The sequence below is a fragment of the Aspergillus steynii genome (assembly GCF_002849105.1).
Source record: "Aspergillus steynii IBT 23096 chromosome Unknown P170scaffold_2, whole genome shotgun sequence".
Lineage (NCBI taxonomy): Eukaryota > Fungi > Ascomycota > Eurotiomycetes > Eurotiales > Aspergillaceae > Aspergillus > Aspergillus steynii.
The window spans coordinates 1,472,538-1,491,400 of record NW_020194399.1 but is presented as its reverse complement, the minus strand read 5'-3'; the positions used below and the strand labels follow the sequence as shown (position 1 = coordinate 1,491,400).

Genomic DNA, 18,863 nt, shown 5'->3' with positions numbered 1-18,863 from the left:
GGAGAACGACCAGACGCACCCCGAAGGACCAATGCTTCACTTGGACCCCCTGCATCTGCTTCCCCCGTCCCCTGAGCGCCTCGTCTTCCGCCTGCCTGCGACTGCGACGACGCCGACGCCGTGATCCGCCGGGCGCCCGTCACGTGGACACCGATGACTCATCCCGCGGCGGCTCGTCTCGTCTTTCGCCGCTCGTCTTTTCTTCCTCGCTGGAACCCCGCCATCCGAAACGCCTTTCGCTGCTTTTCCGCCTCTCCCGTTGCCTACAGAATCCAACCGATCCGGCTCTCGAATAAGACGAAGCCTCGCGACATGGCGACCGTTACCACCAAGAACGGCCAGGTCGTCGACCGTCTGGTCCTGGACTCGATGCTCCGTCGCCGACTCTTCTACACCCCCTCCTTCGAGATTTACGGCGGTGTCTCCGGTCTCTACGACTATGGCCCCCCCGGCTGTGCGGTCGTCAACAACATCATCGATCTGTGGCGCAAGCACTTCGTGCTCGAGGAGGATATGCTCGAGGTGGACTGCACCATGTTGACCCCGCACGAGATCCTGAAGACCAGCGGCCACGTTGAAAAATTTGCCGACTGGATGTGCAAGGACCCCAAGACCGGCGAGATCTTCCGCGCCGACCACCTGGTCGAGGAGGTGCTCGAGGCTCGCCTGAAGGGTGACAAGGAGGCGCGTGGCCAGAAGGTCGTCGTCGACGAGGAGAAGGAGGCGAAGAAGAAGAAGAAGGCCAAGGACACCAAGGCCGTCAAGCTGGACGATGCGCTCGTCAAGGAGTACGAGGAGGTCCTGGCCCAGATTGACAACTACGGCGGGCCCGAGCTGGAACAGATCATCGCCAAGTACGATATCCGGAACCCCACCACCGACGGCAACGTCCTCCCTCCCGTCGCCTTCAACCTCATGTTCCAGACGTCGATCGGCCCCAGCAGCAACATGCCTGGTTACCTGCGCCCCGAAACCGCCCAGGGTCAGTTCTTGAACTTCCAAAAACTGCTGGACTTCAACCAGCAGTCCATGCCCTTCGCGTCGGCCTCCATCGGCAAGTCGTTCCGGAACGAGATTTCGCCCCGCGCCGGTCTCCTGCGAGTTCGAGAGTTCCTCATGGCCGAGATCGAGCACTACGTCGACCCCGAGGGTGGTAAGAAGCACTCTCGCTTCGAGGAGGTCAAGGACGTTGAGATGTCCTTCCTCAACCGCACTGTGCAGCTGTCCGGAAGCACTCAGACCGAAAGGATGACCATTGGCAAGGCCGTCGAAACCGGTCTGGTGGACAACGAGACGCTCGGGTACTTCATTGCTCGCATCCAGCAGTTTCTGCTCAAGCTGGGAGTGGACCCGACAAAGCTCCGCTTCCGTCAGCACATGGCCAACGAAATGGCCCACTATGCGGCCGACTGCTGGGATGCCGAGCTGCAGACCAGCTATGGTTGGATTGAGTGCGTCGGCTGTGCCGATCGCAGTGCCTACGACCTGACGGTGCACAAGAACAAGACCGGAGCTCCCTTGGTGGTCCGAGAGACTCGGGCTGAACCTCTCAAGATCGAGGAGTGGCAGATAGATCTGGACCGGAAGAAGTTCGGCCCGCGGTTCAAGAAGGACGGCAAGGCTGTGGCCGCCGCTGTGGATGCCCTTTCTCAGGACCTGCGTGAGAAGTTGTCTCTGGATCTGGAGAAGCAGGGCAAGATTGAGGTGGATGTGGAAGGCGTTGGCTCCGGCAAGGTCGAGCTGGACAAGGAATTGATCACCATTGAGAAGCGGACTCGAGTGGAGCACGTCCGTGAATTTACCCCGAATGTGATCGAGCCGTCCTTTGGTATTGGTCGTATCTTCTACAGCATGATCGAGCATGCTTACTGGTATCGGGAGGCCGACGAGGCGCGTGGGGTATGTACACTCCGATTCCCAAATATCCTGCTTCCCTCTGGGTAAGGAATCCCAGCTAACCATCGACGGATAGGTCCTGTCCTTCCCCCCGGTAATCGCACCGACCAAGGTCCTCATCGTTCCCCTCTCGACGCATGCCTCGTTCCGCCCTCTGACGCAGCGGCTGATGTCGCAGCTGCGACGCATGGGTATCTCCAATCGCGTGGATGACTCGTCGGCCAGCATCGGAAAGCGGTACTCGCGCAACGACGAATTGGGCACGCCGTTCGGTATCACGGTGGACTTCCAGTCCGTGCAGGACAGCACCTTCACGCTTCGGGACCGGGACTCGACGAAACAGGTGCGGGCTAGCGAGGCCGAGATCATCCAGGCCCTCAAGACCTTGGTTGAGGGCGAGGAGACCTGGGAGGATGTCCGCAAACGCCTGCCGGAGTTCACCGGGCAGGAGGTTGAATAGATGCAAGACATGTAGATCGCGAACTTACTTCCCCCGTACTCTGCAGTCCGAAGCAAACGAAGCAAACATCCAGTATTAAGTCATCGTAGATCACATGCCAAGAGAATCCCGCCGTCGCCAGTTGGTCTCTTCCTCTTTCTTCCGGTCATCCATCTCTCTATCCCTCCCTCTCGGTCTTTCTCCCTCTCCTCCCCTTCGCTCTCGTCCCGTTCGCTGCCGGGACGGTCTCGCCCGTCGCTTCATCATGGCCCCCTCCGTTCCCTCCGCCAAATTGACCCTCTCCTGCCCCCTCTTCGCTGCTGACTTCGACCCGCGCAACCCCGGCTTCCTGCTGGTCGCAGGCGGAGGAGGTGAAAGTCGCACGGGGGTGGGCAACAAAATCGCAAGTGCCCTAATTAGTGCCTCTTCTGCGTCACCGAATGAATGAATGTCAGATGCGCTAACCTCTTCGCCCCGGCTTGACAGACCCTTCTAAACACTTCCAAACGTCAAGAGATCTCAGAGGTGGTCGACATCGAACTATCGCGTGAGGAGGACTCCGTCACCTCGCTGGCGGCGGCACGAGCGAGCGATGACTCCATCATTGCTTTGGCGGGAATCAACAGCTCCATGGCGGAGCAGAAACGAGACAACAACCAGCATCTGAGGTCCTTCCAGATCGATTATCCCCCGCGGCGATCATCCAAACCGAGTGGCGCAAACGAAAGCCGAAGTGTCGAAAAGGAAGCCGAATCGACAACTCCGTCCTCGTCCCCGGGGAAGACTACGGCATTGTCCCGCGTGTCCCTTTTTCGAACCAAAGCCGGTAGCACCGGTACCTACCAACGAATAACGCGCTTGTCACCCTGGAAAGGCACAGAGTCCCCGCGCGTGGCTGCCATTGCCACCGGGCTGGCTCCATCTGGCGAGATTGTTTTCTTGAACGCCACTACAGCAACCCCGAGCGCGTCCGATGTCATTGGAAGAATCCGCCTGGGAAGTGATGAAGAAGCCGAGGATGTGGATATCGCAGAACTGGAGGCTGAGGGGAAATTCCGGGTCGCCTATACCAACGGCGTCGATGTCTTTATCTGTCAAATCTCGTCCGACAAGAGGTCCAACGCCTCGCCAGACGTGAGCTGTGTATACACCACTCCATTGCCCGAGAAAGGCTCGAGAACTCGACCTAAGTTCCGCGCATTGCGCTTCCTGTCACCGACGACCCTGCTGTTACTTCGAAATGCGCCAGACCGCCGCGGGTGCGAGCTGATCCTACTTGATCTGCATCAAGCAGCATCGAAGAAGCCCTCAGCATCCATCGTCCGCAGCAAGAAGCTCCGCAAAGCCATGAAAATCGGGCTTGGTCTGGACGTTTGCTTGTTGAGCCAGAACACCGATACCCGGCAGCAAACAGTTATTGCGGTTGCCGGAAGCGACCAGTCGATCGAGGTATTGACGCTGGAGTCGAATCCGTCGCAAGGTGGCCACGGTAAATTCCGCACTTACACCAGCCTCTATGAAGTGCATCCCTTCTCCTTGACCAAGATCTGCTTCTCGCCATTCACACCTCCCCCGCAACCAGTCAGCCCCGAGACGCCGCCCCAGTACATCAAGCTCGCTTCCCTCAGCCTGGGGAACACCGTTGTTGTGCACACTTTCCCCTTGGCGCCGTCGCCGCCGTCTAGTCGTAGTCCGCGGTACGTCCTTGTTCCGCCGCATGACTTGGATGTCTGGACCAGTCTCTCCAGCGGTCTCGCGGCGCTCTTCTCCATCTTGGCCGTCTGCTTCCTTCTCCAGGCGTTTACGGAAATTCGTGGGGTTATGCCGCCTTACCTGGGCGCCACCGAATGGCTTCCTCCTAATATCCGCGACTCCATTGCCCGGCCATACTACGCTCCACCACCCCATCCACTCCAACAGTCATCCCTCACCTCGTCGGCCCTCCCCTCAGCGGCGACTGACTTTTCTGGGCCCTTACTGCGCGATCTGCTTCGCGATAATTCCCCTGTCGGCGCCGACGATGAAAGGCCGCTCGTTCGCGTTCACTGGGATTCCGAGCGCAACGAGCCTCTCGTTGACTCTGTTTTTGCGTCCCAACAAACAGAAAGTCTCCTCAGCTGGGAAGACCTCGGCGAAGAAGAGCAAGCCCTCTGGACACAGCGTCTGACAGAGTCCGGTCACTGGGCCTCCGAAGATGACGTGACGGTTCTTCAGAGCGTTCTTTTCCAGGCAGAGGAAAGGCCACGATCTGAGCTCTAGATGGCTCCTCTTTTTACTTCTCATTGTAATTCATCTCTTCATGTTTTCTTTTTTCTTGTCTCCTTTTCTTAGTCTCTATTTCTCTTCTCTTTTCTTGGAACGTCTTTTTGGCTGACTCGTTAGGATATCGATATGACTTCTGTGTCATGTCTATGGCCGAGGACGAAACAAAGAGAAAGTGGATCCATGAGTGTTATCCCACGAATTGTCTACGATTGTACGCTGTATTTTGAATCAGACTGGCCTGTATCAAAATCTGACTCTGCCATGTAAAAAAAAAATAAACGAATAATAAATCGAAAATCGAAAAGCAAGTTTCCAATGTCCTGCTTGTTTCGCAAAGGTTTTTTTTATTGTCAACAACACCCAGACATAAAGAAAGCGCAGCAGTTTTTCCAAAAGGCCCACCGGGGCCATGTATTATGATTATGGACTGCTCGGCATGAAATGGCTTTCAAAACATTCCGAGTCCGATCCGCACATCAAAGTCCGTTGATCTGTTCATGCTCCCTGACTCATCCCTTGTTCTATTGTTTTGACTTTTTTTTTTTTTTTTTTTTTTTCAAAGAGGCTTCGTTGGGTGGCCTGACCGATACGTGTTGTGCGCAGGGGACCACCACAATCGGCATCAACATCACACATAAAAGGCTCGTCTCGCTTCGTCACCGTGCAGAGAAAGGGAGTGGGGAAACAATGGATGTCGGCTCAAACAAGACAGGGTGTAACAGAGAGGATCGAATGGATTATTCACGATATAGAAAAGAAAAGGACCAACGGGGAATAGAACACCCAAGATGAACGCCGAATTATCCATGCCAAGTGTGCAGAAAAGAACACAGCTTTGTAAGTTGGATATCACACAAGAAGAATGGGATTGCAATGCAGGTCGTAAGGGAAAAACGAAATCATCCGGAAGCGCGTATATGAGACCCATATGTGCCGTGAGACAAGATTGATGATAGATCGTGAAAGGGGAGGGCGATATATGTCGGTTGATAAGAGGTTCGAGCTTGAACAGTCAGAACCTCCCTTCTTTTTTTTACTGTCCATTGTTCTTCTTCCAGCGGAGCAATTCGGCCAGGCTGGCCAGGCTGCAACCCGACTTTAGGAACTCATGGGCCAATAGCTCGTCGGCCGTTGCACGGCTACGGACATCGACACAAAGACAAACACTCAGGAAGGACTTGAGCTCCTTGCTCAACTTCTCGGGCTTCTTCAAGCGAGGAGTGCCGTTGGTCGCGATGAGATACAAGGCTTTCAGCGGCTCTTCGTTCAGGTAGGGCGGCTCCGATTCGATCATTTCGATGGCCATGATTCCCAACGACCAGCAGTCGACCTTGGGGCCGTATTCTTTCTGCTTGACAACCTCCGGGGCCATCCAGTACGGAGTACCAACCATCGTGGCCCGCTTGCTCTTCGACTCAGTAAGCTTGGCACAGAATCCAAAATCGGCTAAAGGGTAGGGGAAAAAAACATTGTGGTTAGCATCGGATCCTACTGGGGGTGTTTACAAGCAGTCTATCACTCACTGATCTTCACATGGCCGGCGCGGTCCAGGAGAACGTTGTCACTCTTGATGTCTCGATGTATGATATTCTGGCTATGTAGATGAGCCAGCCCTTGGCAGGTCTATTGCGAGATCATTAGCATTGGATCAAGGGGATGTCCGACGGGGTCCTCTGGGAGGTGGAGCAAAGAAAACATACCTCGGCACATATCGTGGCGATCTGATCTTCTTGAATGACGGGGTTATTGTCAATGACATCCGTCAAAGCACCGCCCTCCATGAATTCCATGACAACCCAGAGTTCATTGCTCTGCTCCTGTAAAAAGGAGTCCAGGAAGTTGACAATGTTGGCATGCTGGCTGTCCTTCATGACGATAATCTCGTTGACGATCAACTCCTTCCGAGGTTGACTGCGCAGGTCCATCTGCTTGATAGCCACTTGACACCGGGGCCCGTACTGCCGGTACATCTCCCGCGCCACGGGGGAGATGGCATGCTCCTTCACCCGCGCCACGTACACGGAGCCCGAGGCGCCTTGACCGATCTTGCGCTGCTTGCTGTAAGACTCGTTGGGGTTGTCCTTGGACACCACCGATCGAAGTCGATCCATCACTTCATTTTCACTCATGTTCGACATGCGGACTTCCCTCTGCCGAGGCTCTGGCTTCTTGGTCAAGGCCGCCTCGGCCTGGCGAACGCCATCGGGCACGGTGGGTTTGTTCGAGGGCTGCTTGTTGGCGATGTTCAGAGGCTTCACGGGTTGCACGGGGGCCGGCAGTTTCGTCGGAGGCGGGCCCTGGGCCTGCGGACCCTTGGCGTTGTTCGGGGCGCGCGCCGCCGAGGGCTGAGCCCGCGGGTCATGGCCGGGGTAGCGCGAGCTGGGAGAGCCGTCGTCCGGTCGAGCGCCGGGGGCCCGAGCCCCGTAGTCTCCAGGCCGCTGGCCCTGGCTCGAGGCAGTTGGAGGCGGCGGAGCCGGACGTTGCGCCGTCAGCTGGCGGTCTTGCGGCCGGGTCGAGCCTGGAGCCTGCGGGGCCGGACGGCTCGGCTTATAGCGGTCGTTTATCGAGGGTTCGGAGCCGCCGTAACCGCCCAGCTCCTGCTTGGCCAGCGGAACACGGGTCTTCGGGAGAGAGGCATTGTATGCTTCCTGGTCGAGCCGGCTCTGCTCGTCCTCGCGCGCGCGAGCCCGTCTGGCATCGTCCTCCACTCGGCGGCGCTCTTGATCTGCCATCTCCTTCATCCGCTCCAGCTGCTGCTGCTGTTCCAGCGCCCGGTCCGACTCAGGCTTGCCCTGCGACTGGGCGGGGGACATGCGGCTCGAGGGCCCGCTGTCCAGGCGCTGCGAGGGCGCGGGCGGGGGCGGCCGCGGGGGCGCAATAGAGCTGCCCACGGAACTGTTGCTGTAGGGCTTCGACGACTGGTTCGAGCCCGTCGAAGACACCATGCCCGCGTAGTACTGGGGGTTCTGCTCGCGCATCTTGATGTCGGAGTAGAACTCCAACACTTCGATGACGGCCTGCGGGTTCTTCTTGTAGTCTTCCTTGGTGATGGCCGACGCCGTCAGAAGTTTCTCCCACTCCGGAGGCAGGCCCACAAAGGCGCCCGTTTGGGGATCAAAGCCCACATGGACGCGGTGGCTGAAATTGGTCGGGTTGCTGACGCCGCCCATGCCGGGGCAGCGCTCGTAGATCTTATCGATCCAGTCGTAGATCTCGTCGTCACTCTTCACCTCACAGGTGATACTCTTGGTGGGCACGTCGCGGGTGATCAGAGCCGATTTGGAGGTTGCATCCTTGGGGTTGGCCAGACGGATAATCTCGAAGGCCATGCGGGTGTCTTCCGAGCGCGAGACGCCGGTGACCGTGGCGAGCGGGATGGACAGCACGACTTTGCCGGTCTCGTTCTTGAGGAAGTCCAGGCGAAACTCCCGCAGGATTAAATAGCGCTGGTTCCAGGTGGCCAGGAACTTATCCTCTTTGGAGCGCACATAGCCCTCTTTGACGACGGAGACCCCGCCCTGCAACGACTGGTTGGTCTTGGTCTGCGAGAGTGCAGGCGAGCTGGTATTCGGGAAGAGAGACAGGTTGGCGGAGCCGGGGGTGCTCGGCGAGTTCAGGCTCATCTGGCCGAACGAGGTGGCCGCCGACTGGGTCGAGGGGAGATTCAACTTGGGGCGGTCGGCGGGCGGGCGAGGAGCCGGACCGGGGTTCATGAACTGGTCAGGAGAATACATGCTGCGACCGAATCAGCACGCGATGTTCAGATCGACAGAAGGGCCAAGGGATTGTGGAATCGGAAGAACAAGAGAAGGACGAAGAAAACAGGGGGAAGAGAAGCGAGCCAGGAAGAACGCCAAAAGGGCCGGGCCACGACTTACTTGCCATGGGAAGTCATTGGCCAGGAGAAGAAGCGAGACACAGCAGGCCTCGCGAGAGGATTGGAATCGGTGAGATCCCTTGGCTTGGGGACAATTTCACTGTAATAGGGGGAGGGGGGGCAGTCAGCCTTGTGAGGATTGTCAAGTTGTCAGACTCCTGGGCAGAGAGAGAGGGAGAGGGGGGCGAGAGTGGCATCGATAATTCCAACAATGATGGCCAGAGACTCCCGAAAAATCCCTGAATTCCTGGCAGAAGGGGGATTCGTTCAATTCTTTGCCTCGACTTACCAGCAAGAGCGTCAGGGAGAGAGCGAACCCTCGCTCTCGCAGCGCGGGTTGCACGCCTCAAAGTACGTGGGGGAGGGCGAGACGCGGTGAGGGAGTGGACAGCAGAGGCGCTGGGATCTACTGAAGGCTGCAGATGACGAGGAACCGGATGAGAAGAGAAGAAGAGGGAGAGAGTGAGTGAGGGAGTGTGTAGAGGAAGAGAGGAAGAGAGAGCGGAAGGGAAAGAGAAGAAGAAGAAGAAGAGGGGGGAAAAGAAAGGGAGAGCAAAAAGTAAATGAAGTTTCACTAATTCCCCAACCAGGGGCGCTCTCTCTCTCTCTCTCTCTTTCTCTCTCTCCCCCGACCGACTGGATTTATTTCAATTCTCGTCCAGAGCCCAGAAATATCCTCTACACCAGATCTCTATCTCTACTACGCGATTCATCGATCGGACTCCTGGGAGCTGAACTGCCTATCCGTGGATATGCCTGGACCCTTGGGACTTTACTCGGCCTCATCCCTGGCCTTGGATAATCGTCCCCCCCTTAAGAGCGCCACTAAAGCACTCGTCCCGACGGAGAAACCGGGCTCACTAGGACTAAGGGAGTTTAGGGATGACTCCACTCGGGGCCGAAATGCGTTGGTCAGCCAGACTCAGATTGATTGATTGCTTAATGGGTGGATTGATCGGTCCGTCGTCATCTTTCTCTCCCTCTCCTTCTCCCTCTCCCTCCCCCTCTTCATCTCCATCTCCATCTCCATCTCCAGTCATTGTGCGACGGATCGACTTCTCGATCGATGGCTTGATCCATGGTCCCGTCAGGAGCGAGTCCTTCGGCCGCTCGCAGCTCCGATCCACGGATCGCCGTTCCAGCCGCCCGGTCAAGATCTTCAGGATCGACTCGACTCTTCTTCCGGCCACCGCGCCTGGTTTATACAGGTAGAACTGAGGTAGGTACTGTACAGATTGGATAGATGGGGCTCAAGGGTCCTCGCCGAAAGGATAGTTGAACTTCAGGAGTCCGTTCAATCCGCCCACCCATCCGTCATGCGCCTCGCTGCCGACAATCCGACGCATCACGCATGGCACGCCGCCCTGCCATTCATTCTCCCCGTGCCGCATCTCTTCGTTCCAGACTCGCGCCTCCATCCCGACGGCCATCCCCTGGCCCATGTTGACCCCGTCGATGCTCACTTCTAGCTCGCGGCCCCGGTTCTTCTCGCTGAGCCGCAGCGTGATCGGCGTGCTGGAGGGCAGCACCAGCGGCCGGAAACTGAGGCTCCGCGCGCAGATCGGCGTCAAGAGAATCGAAGGCACTAGCGGATGCACGATGCTGCCGCCGCTACTCAGGCTGTAGGCCGTACTGCCGGTGGGCGTCGAAATGATAATTCCGTCCGCGACGGCCTCGGTGAGAAACCGCCCGCCAACGTACAAGTCCACCACAGCGAGATGCGGCTCCTTTCCGCGGTGGAACAGCACCTCATTCATCACGTACACGCCGTCCCGGCCCAAGGTGCCCTGCATAGGGACCGAGTTCTGGTCCCGTTGAACGGGCGTGCCGTCGGCCGTGAACAACCCGACTTTCAACCGATTGCGCATCAGAATGCGGGCACCACGGCTGGCGCCCATCGATTTGCCGCGCACCGAGGACCACCCGGTCGGGCCAGTCCCCGACGGCAGCCGATCGTGCGCCGTCGTGGCCACAGCTCGGTCTTCCAGGATGGGCGCCCGGTCCCCAACACCCGCTCCGGACATGTAGACTTCGCGAAATGCGCGCTTGTACTCGGCAAACTTCCATTCGCTTAAGAAGCCCAGGGTCCCCATACTGAAGGATAGTACGGGCGGCACGTTGTGGCACGTGGCAAACAGCGACGAGGCATGCAAGATCGTCCCGTCTCCTCCCAGCGTAACCGTAAGGTCCACTTTCTTATGTAGCGACGATGGTAGTTTGTCCGACTGCGCCGTGTAGACGGGACAAGGGAGCGATGTGTGGACTTCTTCTGCTGTTTTCGGTTCGAGAATGATGGCGGTCGACGGGTATGTGGACGTGACATGGCTACACATGCGCAGAAATAATAATAAGAAGGTCAGCGTCTATTCCCTCCCCGATAAGATTTCGCCAGTGCTCTCTCCCGTACCTGGCAAATTCGATCAGAGACTCGGTGACCGCCGGAACGCAGTCTTTCTTGACCACGAAGATGTTTCGAAGGGGGATCGGCCACTGCAGCGAGAGAAGATCCGCCTCCTGGGATTCTGAGATCGAAAGATACCGGTCAGTGGATCGCATCCCACCACGGATTGGGGAGCTGCCGAAGACGAGAGGGAAATGCCCCGACGACGCACACCTTGGTATTTGGGTATCAGCCGATGAGAAAGGGATTCGAGGTCTCTTATCTCATATCGATGCGACGACGACGTGAAGGGTCGCATGCGCGGTGTCCGCCGGGGGACCGGCCCCCGGAGTCGGAGAGGCAGCGCTTGAAAAAAGGCCCGCCGCATTTTCTGATTTCGCCCTGCGACACAAACTCAAGCTCGAGGGATGCAGTGCCCGTGGATCATTGTCATTGCATTCCGCGCGAGACCTGGAAAAGAGGCGTCGGCAGGCGCCTCACCGCCCGGGTCGGCTGACGTATGGGACAAAGCGGCAGGACGTCATGCTCGACCACGCCTCCTTCGGTTCCTGACCCCGTAACCATCCCTTTGCCTCGACTTTCACCCTCTTCGGTCCCATCCTCCCCCACCGAGGCTGATTGTACATACCCAGACGCTCGCATTCTCGCCCCGACCCGACAACCCCAGACGCCCTTCCTTCCACCGCTCTCTCGCCCACGATGGATGAACCGGAACTTCGTCGGCGAAAGCAGGAGTCCCTGTCGAGTCAGCCTCCGCCTACGGAACCCCGCGACGCGGAGCCACGCCTGAAACATGGCATTCCAATGCAGCTGCTGCGATCTCTGCTGTTGGCAACCTGGTTTGACTGCTGTTGCGTCGTGATCCTCGTGACCCAGTTGGTTGGGTCACCGCTATACCTTATAAACAAAGACTATTACTACGGCTACATGGCATTCACCAAACAGTCGTTCGGCTTGGTGATCACCGCGCTCACCCAATGGGGCTGTCCGACCTTCGTTCGCGTCAGCGGAGACCAGAGCGTGCGAGGTCAGATCCATCTGACCCGAGACGGTCGGTTGAAGACGCAATTTCCGGAGCGCCTGGTAATGATCGCCAACCACCAGGTCTATACCGACTGGATCTACCTGTGGTGGGTGGCCTATACAAACACGATGCACGGCCGCATCTTCATCATTCTCAAGGAGTCTTTGAAGTACATCCCCATCGTCGGCCAGGGCATGATGTTCTACGGGTTTATTTTCATGGCGCGCAAATGGCTCTCCGACAAGCCGAGGCTGCAGCATCGCCTGGAGAAGCTGAAGACCCGGCATACCGGTTCCAATTCCGACTCGCCCGACCACGACCCTATGTGGCTTCTGATCTTTCCCGAAGGGACCAACCTGTCCATCAACACCAAACGCCGTAGCGATGCTTACGGGCAGAAGCAAGGGCTCTCGCCCTTGAGGCATGAGCTTCTCCCGCGATCGACCGGGCTTTTCTTCTGCCTGCAGCAGCTCAGAGGGACGGTTGACTGGGTATATGACTGCACGGTTGCATACGAGGGACCTCCGTAAGTTCCGACCGTACCGCATTCCGATTCTCCGGAGCAGCCCCAACGCTAACCACTTTCTTCTTCTTTCTTTCTGTTCGTATCAAACAGAAAGGGCAGTTATCCGGACAAGTACTTCACTCTACGATCAACCTACCTGCAGGGAAGGCCTCCGACCTCGGTCAACATGCACTGGAGGCGGTTTGCCGTGTCCGGCATCCCACTTGACGATCAAAAGGAGTTTGATGACTGGCTGAGGGCCCGATGGACCGAAAAGGACCAACTGTTGGAAGACTTCTTCGAAACAGGGCGGTTCCCCACCGAGCTCGCCGGTACGATCGACGCCGATGCAGTGTCTCCGGCGCAACGAGCGGCCGCTTCTACCGGCTACGCGGAGGCACACGTTCGCCTGGGGCATTGGAGTGAAATCGGGCGGATATTTGGGGTGCTGATCGGCGTTGCGCTGCTGTGCAGACTCCAGTTCTGGGGCTTGGGGTACGGCCGGAATTGAATGATCTCGGACAAGACCGCTTACGCTTACTTACGTTCTTATTTATCACGATGACGAAGACCATGGGCATGCAAGGGAGAGACCGGGAACCTATTGTTTGGCGTGATTATAGTAGACTTCAATAGAATCCATCACGAGAGCCACGGTGTGCCGGTATAGATAGAAGATCCCCATCCGGATTAGCGCCCGCCCACCAGCCACCCGTGGCGGTGCGGCTGCAGCCTCAGGCGCCCAACCTCGTCGCTGAAAGACCGACCGGCCAAACAGACAGACTTTGTATCCATTCACTATCGTCGTCGCAACACGCCCAGCTTGCCTTGAGCTTTCATTCCCGAACCAAGGCCGGAGGTCCCCCTTTCCATGGACCTTTGATCGTGACTCTCTCCGTGCGGTGGTATGATCATGAGCTGAGCTTTCACGTCCGATCCGATCCAGTTCTCCGACCTATTCGCATCTTCCCCAACATCCACCTGCCAAAGGGGACTTCTCTTATCCGACCTTCCATCCCGCACTCGCCGACCATGGCGTCCCTGCAGAATGGTTATTCCAATGGCGTGAACGACGACCCCCTCGCGGCCAACTCATTGGCCAACCTGCGTTTCTCTGACATCCCATCCGCCATCGACATTCCCGCCTCGACCCTCGACAGTGAGGTGGAAGTGAGTCTAGAAGGGCTTCCGGACGACCCCACGGAGCTGTGTACTCTTCTGGAGAACGAGAGGGCCGCGAAGAATTTCTGGGTCATCATCGCGCTCGCGTATGCCAAGCAGAAACAGATCGACCATGCTATCGACATCCTGAATAAGGGACTGGCCTCGGTCGCCCATGGAGCCACCAAAGAGAAGCTCGGCCTCTTGGGCTGGGTATGCTGGCTGCTGATGCTGAAGAGTCGCCAAGCTCCCCGGGTCGCCTCCGAGGGCCAATTGTACACCGAGGCCAAGACGAAAGATTACTACCTTCAACTCGCGACGTCGACGCTGAACGAGGCATCGCGGCTGAACCCGGCCTTCCCGCCGTTGTTTCTTGCCCGGGGAGTCCTGTCCCTCCTGCGCTCCTCACTACACCCCCCCAGACCCGTTCGCCCCGGCACCGTCGACACGTCGGAGAGAGTGGAGTCCCTGCGACAGGCGCTCAAGTGCTTTGATGAATCGTCCAAGGCATTCGGCGGCAGGAACATCATGGCAATTCTGGGCCGTGCGAGAACCCAATATATGCTTGGCAGATACGCCGACGCGTTGGAAGGCTACCAGAAGGTGCTGATGAAAATGCCCGGTCTTACGGACCCGGACCCCCGCATTGGAATCGGGTGCTGCCTGTGGCAGTTGGGCTTCAAAGACCAAGCGAAAGCTGCCTGGGACCGAGCATTGGCACTTGTGAGTTCACCGCGATGCAGATCTAGACCCCCCCCCCTCTCCCCGGTTGTCTGACTTTGCGATTAATACTGATCCTGGCTTCGATGTCCTAGAACCCGGATTCCAAGGTTGCCAACATCCTACTTGCCGTATATTACCTCTACGATAGCTCGCGGCACGCTACGACCGACCCGGCTTTCGGCTCGCTGTACAAGGTAGCCATGACGCAATACACGCAGAAGGCGTTCAAACTGGATAAAGAATACCCCATGACGTGTGCCTTGTTTGGTGGCTATTTCCTTCTGCGGAAGTCCTACTCTACCGTCGATACCCTGGCACGCAAAGCCATCGAGCACACGGATGTGATGCAGGTCGCCAGCGACGGATGGTACCTGCTGGGTCGCAAAGCCCACTACGAGGGCGATCTAGCTCGTGCTGCGGAGTACTACAGCCGTTCCGACCAGGCCCGGGGTGGCGGTGACAAGGGCTACCTGCCCGCCAAGTTTGGCGCGGTGCAAATGCAAGTGTCGGGCAAGGATGTTGACGGGGCCAAATTCCGCCTGGAAAAAATCATTCAACAGACCAGGAATCCGGAGTGTATGATACTGCTTGGAGCGCTTCTTGCCGAGGAGGTTTTCGCCGCCCAGAACAGCGGTAGCAAGGAAGACAAGTCGGCGGAAGCGAAGAAAGCCACTGGCCTCCTGGAATCCGTCCGTGCCCTCTGGAAAGACGAGAGCAAGAAGCTCTCGCCCGACGAGTCGGTCTTGGTGTATCTGTCCCGACTTTACGAGCAGACCGCGCCGGAGAAGAGCATGCAGTGTCTGTCCCAGCTGGAGGAAATACAGTTGGCAGAGGTCCCCGAGGAACTGCGCCCCGAAGGCCTTGAGGATGAGGCGCAGATCAAGGCCGCGCTTCGAGTGAATTTGCCCCCGCAGCTGCTCAACAACATCGGCTGCTTCCTGTACCAGGCAGAGAAGGTGGAACAGTCGCGGACCATGTTCCAGGCGGCCTTGGACGCCTGCGTGCGATCGCAGGAGAAGGAAAGCGAGCTCGACACCGACGCGCTCGTCACGACCATCAGTTACAACCTTGGCCGCAGCTACGAGGTTTCGGACATGCCGGAGGAGGCCAAGAAGGTCTACGACGGGCTCTTGGAGCGCCATTCGGACTACACGGAGGCCAACGCGAGATTGACCTACATTGCGTTGCGGCAGAGCCCGACGGACGAGGGACCCAAGAAGATGGCCAAGCTTTACGAGGCCGACTCCACCAATCTGGAAGTCCGCGCGCTGTTCGGGTGGTACCTCAGCAAGTCCAAGAAACGGACGGCCAACCTGGCGGAAGATCAGGAGCAGCGGCACTACAAACATACCCTGCAATACTTTGACAAGCACGATCGCTACTCGCTGACGGGGATGGGCAACGTCCATCTCCTCACGGCGCGAGACATGCGGCGTGAAACCGAGCCGGAGAAGGAAAAGCGCCGCCGGATGTACGAGCGGGCGGTCGAGTTCTTCGACAAGGCCCTTCAGCTTGATCCCCGGAACGCCTACGCCGCCCAAGGGATTGCCATTGCCCTGGTTGACGACAAGAAAGACCACAGCACCGCCGTGCACATCTTCTCGAGGATCCGCGACACGCTGCGGGATGCCAGTGTTTATCTGAACCTGGGCCACGTCTTCGCGGAACTCCGGCAGTATACGCGCTCGATCGAGCACTACGAGGCGGCCCTGTCCAAGGACCGTGCCCGGGACGCGCAGATCCTGGCATGCCTGGGTCGCGTGTGGCTGCTGAAGGGCAAGCAGGAGATGAACCTGTCGGCGATGAAGTCGGCGCTGGACTACGCGCAGCGCGCGCACTCGGTCGCGCCGGCCCAGATCCATCTCGAGTTCAACGTGGCCTTCGTGCAGAACCAGATCGCGTCGCTGGCGTACGGGCTGCCGGAGACGCAGCGGACGGTGCAGGACGTGCAGGACGCGGCCGACGGACTCCGCCAGGCGGTGGAAACGTTCGGCCGGTTGGCGCAGGCGAAGAACCCGCCCTACCCGGCGGGGGCCCTGGAGCAGCGCGCGAACATGGGCAAGACCATCATCAAGCAGCTGGAGCGCGCGCTCCAGAGCCAGAAGGAGTACGAGGAGAAGAACGCGGCCAAGCTGCAGCAGGCGCGCGAGGCGCGCGAGGCCGAGATCCGGCGACGCGAGGAGGAGGTGCGCAAGGCGCAGGAGGCGGAGCGGGAGCGCAAGCAGCGGGTGGCGGAGGAACGGCAGCGGATGGTCGAAGAGGCGCAGCGGCTGGCGGAGCAACGCGCGGAGGAGGACCGCGCGCGCGAGGAGGCGGAACTGACCACCGAGTCGGAGACCGGGGAGAAGGTTAAGCGCAAGAAGAAGCCGTCGAAGCGCAAGAAGCAGCGCGCCGAGGATGATTTCATCAACGACGGCGGGTCGCCCGGCCGGGACAAGAGCTCGGAGCCCGACAGCGAGGGCGAGACGGCGCCGAAGAAGCGTCGTCGACTGGAACGCCGGTCAGGCGGCAAGGTGCAGCAGAGCAAATACAAGAGCAGCGAGATGGTGGTGGACTCCGACGACGAGGACCACACCAACGCCGACGAGGACCATGCCGGCGCGGACGAGGACGAGGACGAGGTGGTGCAGCGACGTCGGAACAAGACGAGTCGCCGAGTGGCGGACGACGACGAGGAGGAAGAGGAAGAGGCGGCAGGGGGAGGTGGAGGAGGAGATGGACCTGACGATGATGCCGGATTATTCAGTGAGGGACCGGGCGACGAAGATACGACGATGAAGGATGACGATGAGTGAGTACACTTCGCATCCGATTGTCGTTCTTGATGGGTTGGATTGTACAATGTAGTCCGTTTCTTTTCTCCTTTTTCTTCTTCATTTTTTGTTTCTTTTCTGCATGGCATTACTTCTATTCTGAATTGTATTGACCAAAGGGTACTTACTATGTACATGGGCGTTGAGGGAAGGGGGATTCGCGGCCACCAATCAGTCCATGGGGGCCTTCTTGTGTTCTTTCGTTCGTTTTTAATCTATTCTATTTTCAAGCCATGAATGAAGCCGTACTCCGAGGCAGGATGAGCGTGGATTAATTTAACGAGGGTGCCGAACCGGATCTGCTCGTCATGGCGAGATCCCAGATGGCCAGATGGGCGCGATGAACAGGCGGCCTGGAAGAGGAAGTTGAGGCCCGGCGACGGAGTCTAGACAAGTGGGATCGTCAGGAGGGTGAACTATGGAGACACAGGGAAGGAGGATGAAACACGCTAAGAAGGGGGGCCTTCCTTTCAGCCATCAGCGTGGTAGGGTTGAGGGGATGAGACGATGGTGTAACGGAAGGTGAAGAAGAGAGCCAGGGAAACGATGCCGATCGTAGGGACTTTTTTTTTTTTTTTTTTTTCGATCTCTCGAAGGGACCGTGGATGACTGAATCATGATCTGCCGGCACATACGAAGTAAGGTACTTAAAAAGGTAGGTACCTTAGGTAAAGGTAGGTCCAGCATCCAGCGTCTGCCGGGTAAGATACAGCGTCCGGCGTCTGGTACGGCGTCTGGTAACTATTGTATCCGACGTGAGTCCTACTGCGTAAATGTTTTTCCCTCCCTCCCTCCCTCCCTCTTCTCTCTCTCTCTCAAGGAACATCCATGGATTATGCTTCTGCTTTCCCCTTCTCGCTCAGGCCCCGAACCCCCCTCATTGGCCCTCAACCGCGGTGCTTCCATGGTTCTCCGGCCGACCCAAGAGCCTGCGACAGGCCCCACGCCCACTAAAATCCCAGCCCCTAATCCAACAGGATCCGCTCGCCGGCCACAAACTTCAGCCATGCAGGGAAACCCCCCGTAATGACCTTGTCTAATGCACGCCTGGAGGGAAACGTTGGACTGGGTCCGCCTCTCTAAGCGAATGATGATCCGGTGCCTGACATTCTTTCCTCGCTCTCTCTCTCTCGCTCTTGGTCTCCTACCTCGGTCTCGGTCCTCGTCACCAAAATCGAACAGACCGCAAAGCAATGGGATGCACGTGGAATCGGCACTCGCGAGTTGTCACCGTCCATGAATTAATTCCTAAAGGGGTCACCATTCCCTGACATCCAGCATCATTACTCCGGGAGAGAGAGAGAGAGAGAGAGTCCGAGAGAGGGATGCGGAGGTCCCTCGAAACTCGGCCTTACGACGTACACGTGTAGACCGACACTTATCGATCGATCCCATTCTATTTCCATCCCTCGTCGCTAGCTGCCTATCTTTAATTTAATCCGCCCCATCCTCCATCGCCGATTCTTGCCCGGCGGAGCCCCCCGTGTGGGATCGCGTCTGGCCAAGTCGTTTGTCGTCTGTCATCGACCGTCAGGTAATACTAATTAACAGCTAGTGCTACAGACGGAGTACGGAGTAGTTGGATAATAATCCCACCAGGAATCCGGCTCCGTTCGTCTGCAGTAGTATATACATCCTCTCTTCTCATTCCTCAAGAGAGCCCAGAGTCCCCCCCGCCCTGTCAGCCCGCCCCCTTCCTTTCTTTTTCTTTTTCTTTTCTTTTTTCGTTCTCTGGCCCTTCTTGTCCCGGTCTGGCGTC

At 57.9% G+C, this 18,863-nt stretch overlaps 5 protein-coding genes across 5 annotated transcripts; 3 read left to right on the top strand and 2 right to left on the bottom strand.

The window, feature by feature from the left end:
- Positions 1-312: 312 nt before the first annotated feature.
- On the top strand, positions 313-2,356 carry P170DRAFT_350153 (glycine--tRNA ligase; the record flags this gene model as incomplete). Its single annotated transcript, XM_024843781.1, has 2 exons — positions 313-1,899; positions 1,973-2,356. The coding sequence occupies 2 exons, from the start codon at positions 313-315 to the stop codon at positions 2,354-2,356; spliced, it is 1,971 nt and encodes a 656-aa protein (XP_024707116.1).
- Positions 2,357-2,600: 244 nt separating this feature from the next.
- P170DRAFT_422772 (uncharacterized protein) lies at positions 2,601-4,594 on the top strand (the record flags this gene model as incomplete). Its single annotated transcript, XM_024847464.1, has 2 exons — positions 2,601-2,723; positions 2,822-4,594. 2 exons carry the CDS (start codon positions 2,601-2,603, stop codon positions 4,592-4,594), a joined length of 1,896 nt encoding a protein of 631 aa, XP_024707115.1.
- Positions 4,595-5,633: 1,039 nt separating this feature from the next.
- P170DRAFT_422771 (serine/threonine protein kinase CLA4) lies at positions 5,634-8,334 on the bottom strand (the record flags this gene model as incomplete). Its single annotated transcript, XM_024847463.1, has 3 exons — positions 5,634-6,088; positions 6,124-6,223; positions 6,301-8,334. 3 exons carry the CDS (start codon positions 8,332-8,334, stop codon positions 5,634-5,636), a joined length of 2,589 nt encoding a protein of 862 aa, XP_024707114.1.
- A 1,393-nt stretch (positions 8,335-9,727) lies between these two features.
- P170DRAFT_348821 (NADH kinase POS5) lies at positions 9,728-11,176 on the bottom strand (the record flags this gene model as incomplete). The annotated part of the gene is made up of 3 exons (XM_024843699.1): positions 9,728-10,802; positions 10,885-10,999; positions 11,092-11,176. The coding sequence occupies 3 exons, from the start codon at positions 11,174-11,176 to the stop codon at positions 9,728-9,730; spliced, it is 1,275 nt and encodes a 424-aa protein (XP_024707113.1).
- Positions 11,177-11,682: 506 nt separating this feature from the next.
- P170DRAFT_422769 (putative RNA polymerase II transcription elongation factor (Ctr9)) lies at positions 11,683-17,086 on the top strand (the record flags this gene model as incomplete). Its single annotated transcript, XM_024847462.1, has 4 exons — positions 11,683-12,428; positions 12,519-12,902; positions 13,082-14,291; positions 14,384-17,086. 4 exons carry the CDS (start codon positions 11,683-11,685, stop codon positions 17,084-17,086), a joined length of 5,043 nt encoding a protein of 1,680 aa, XP_024707112.1.
- Positions 17,087-18,863: the final 1,777 nt, after the last annotated feature.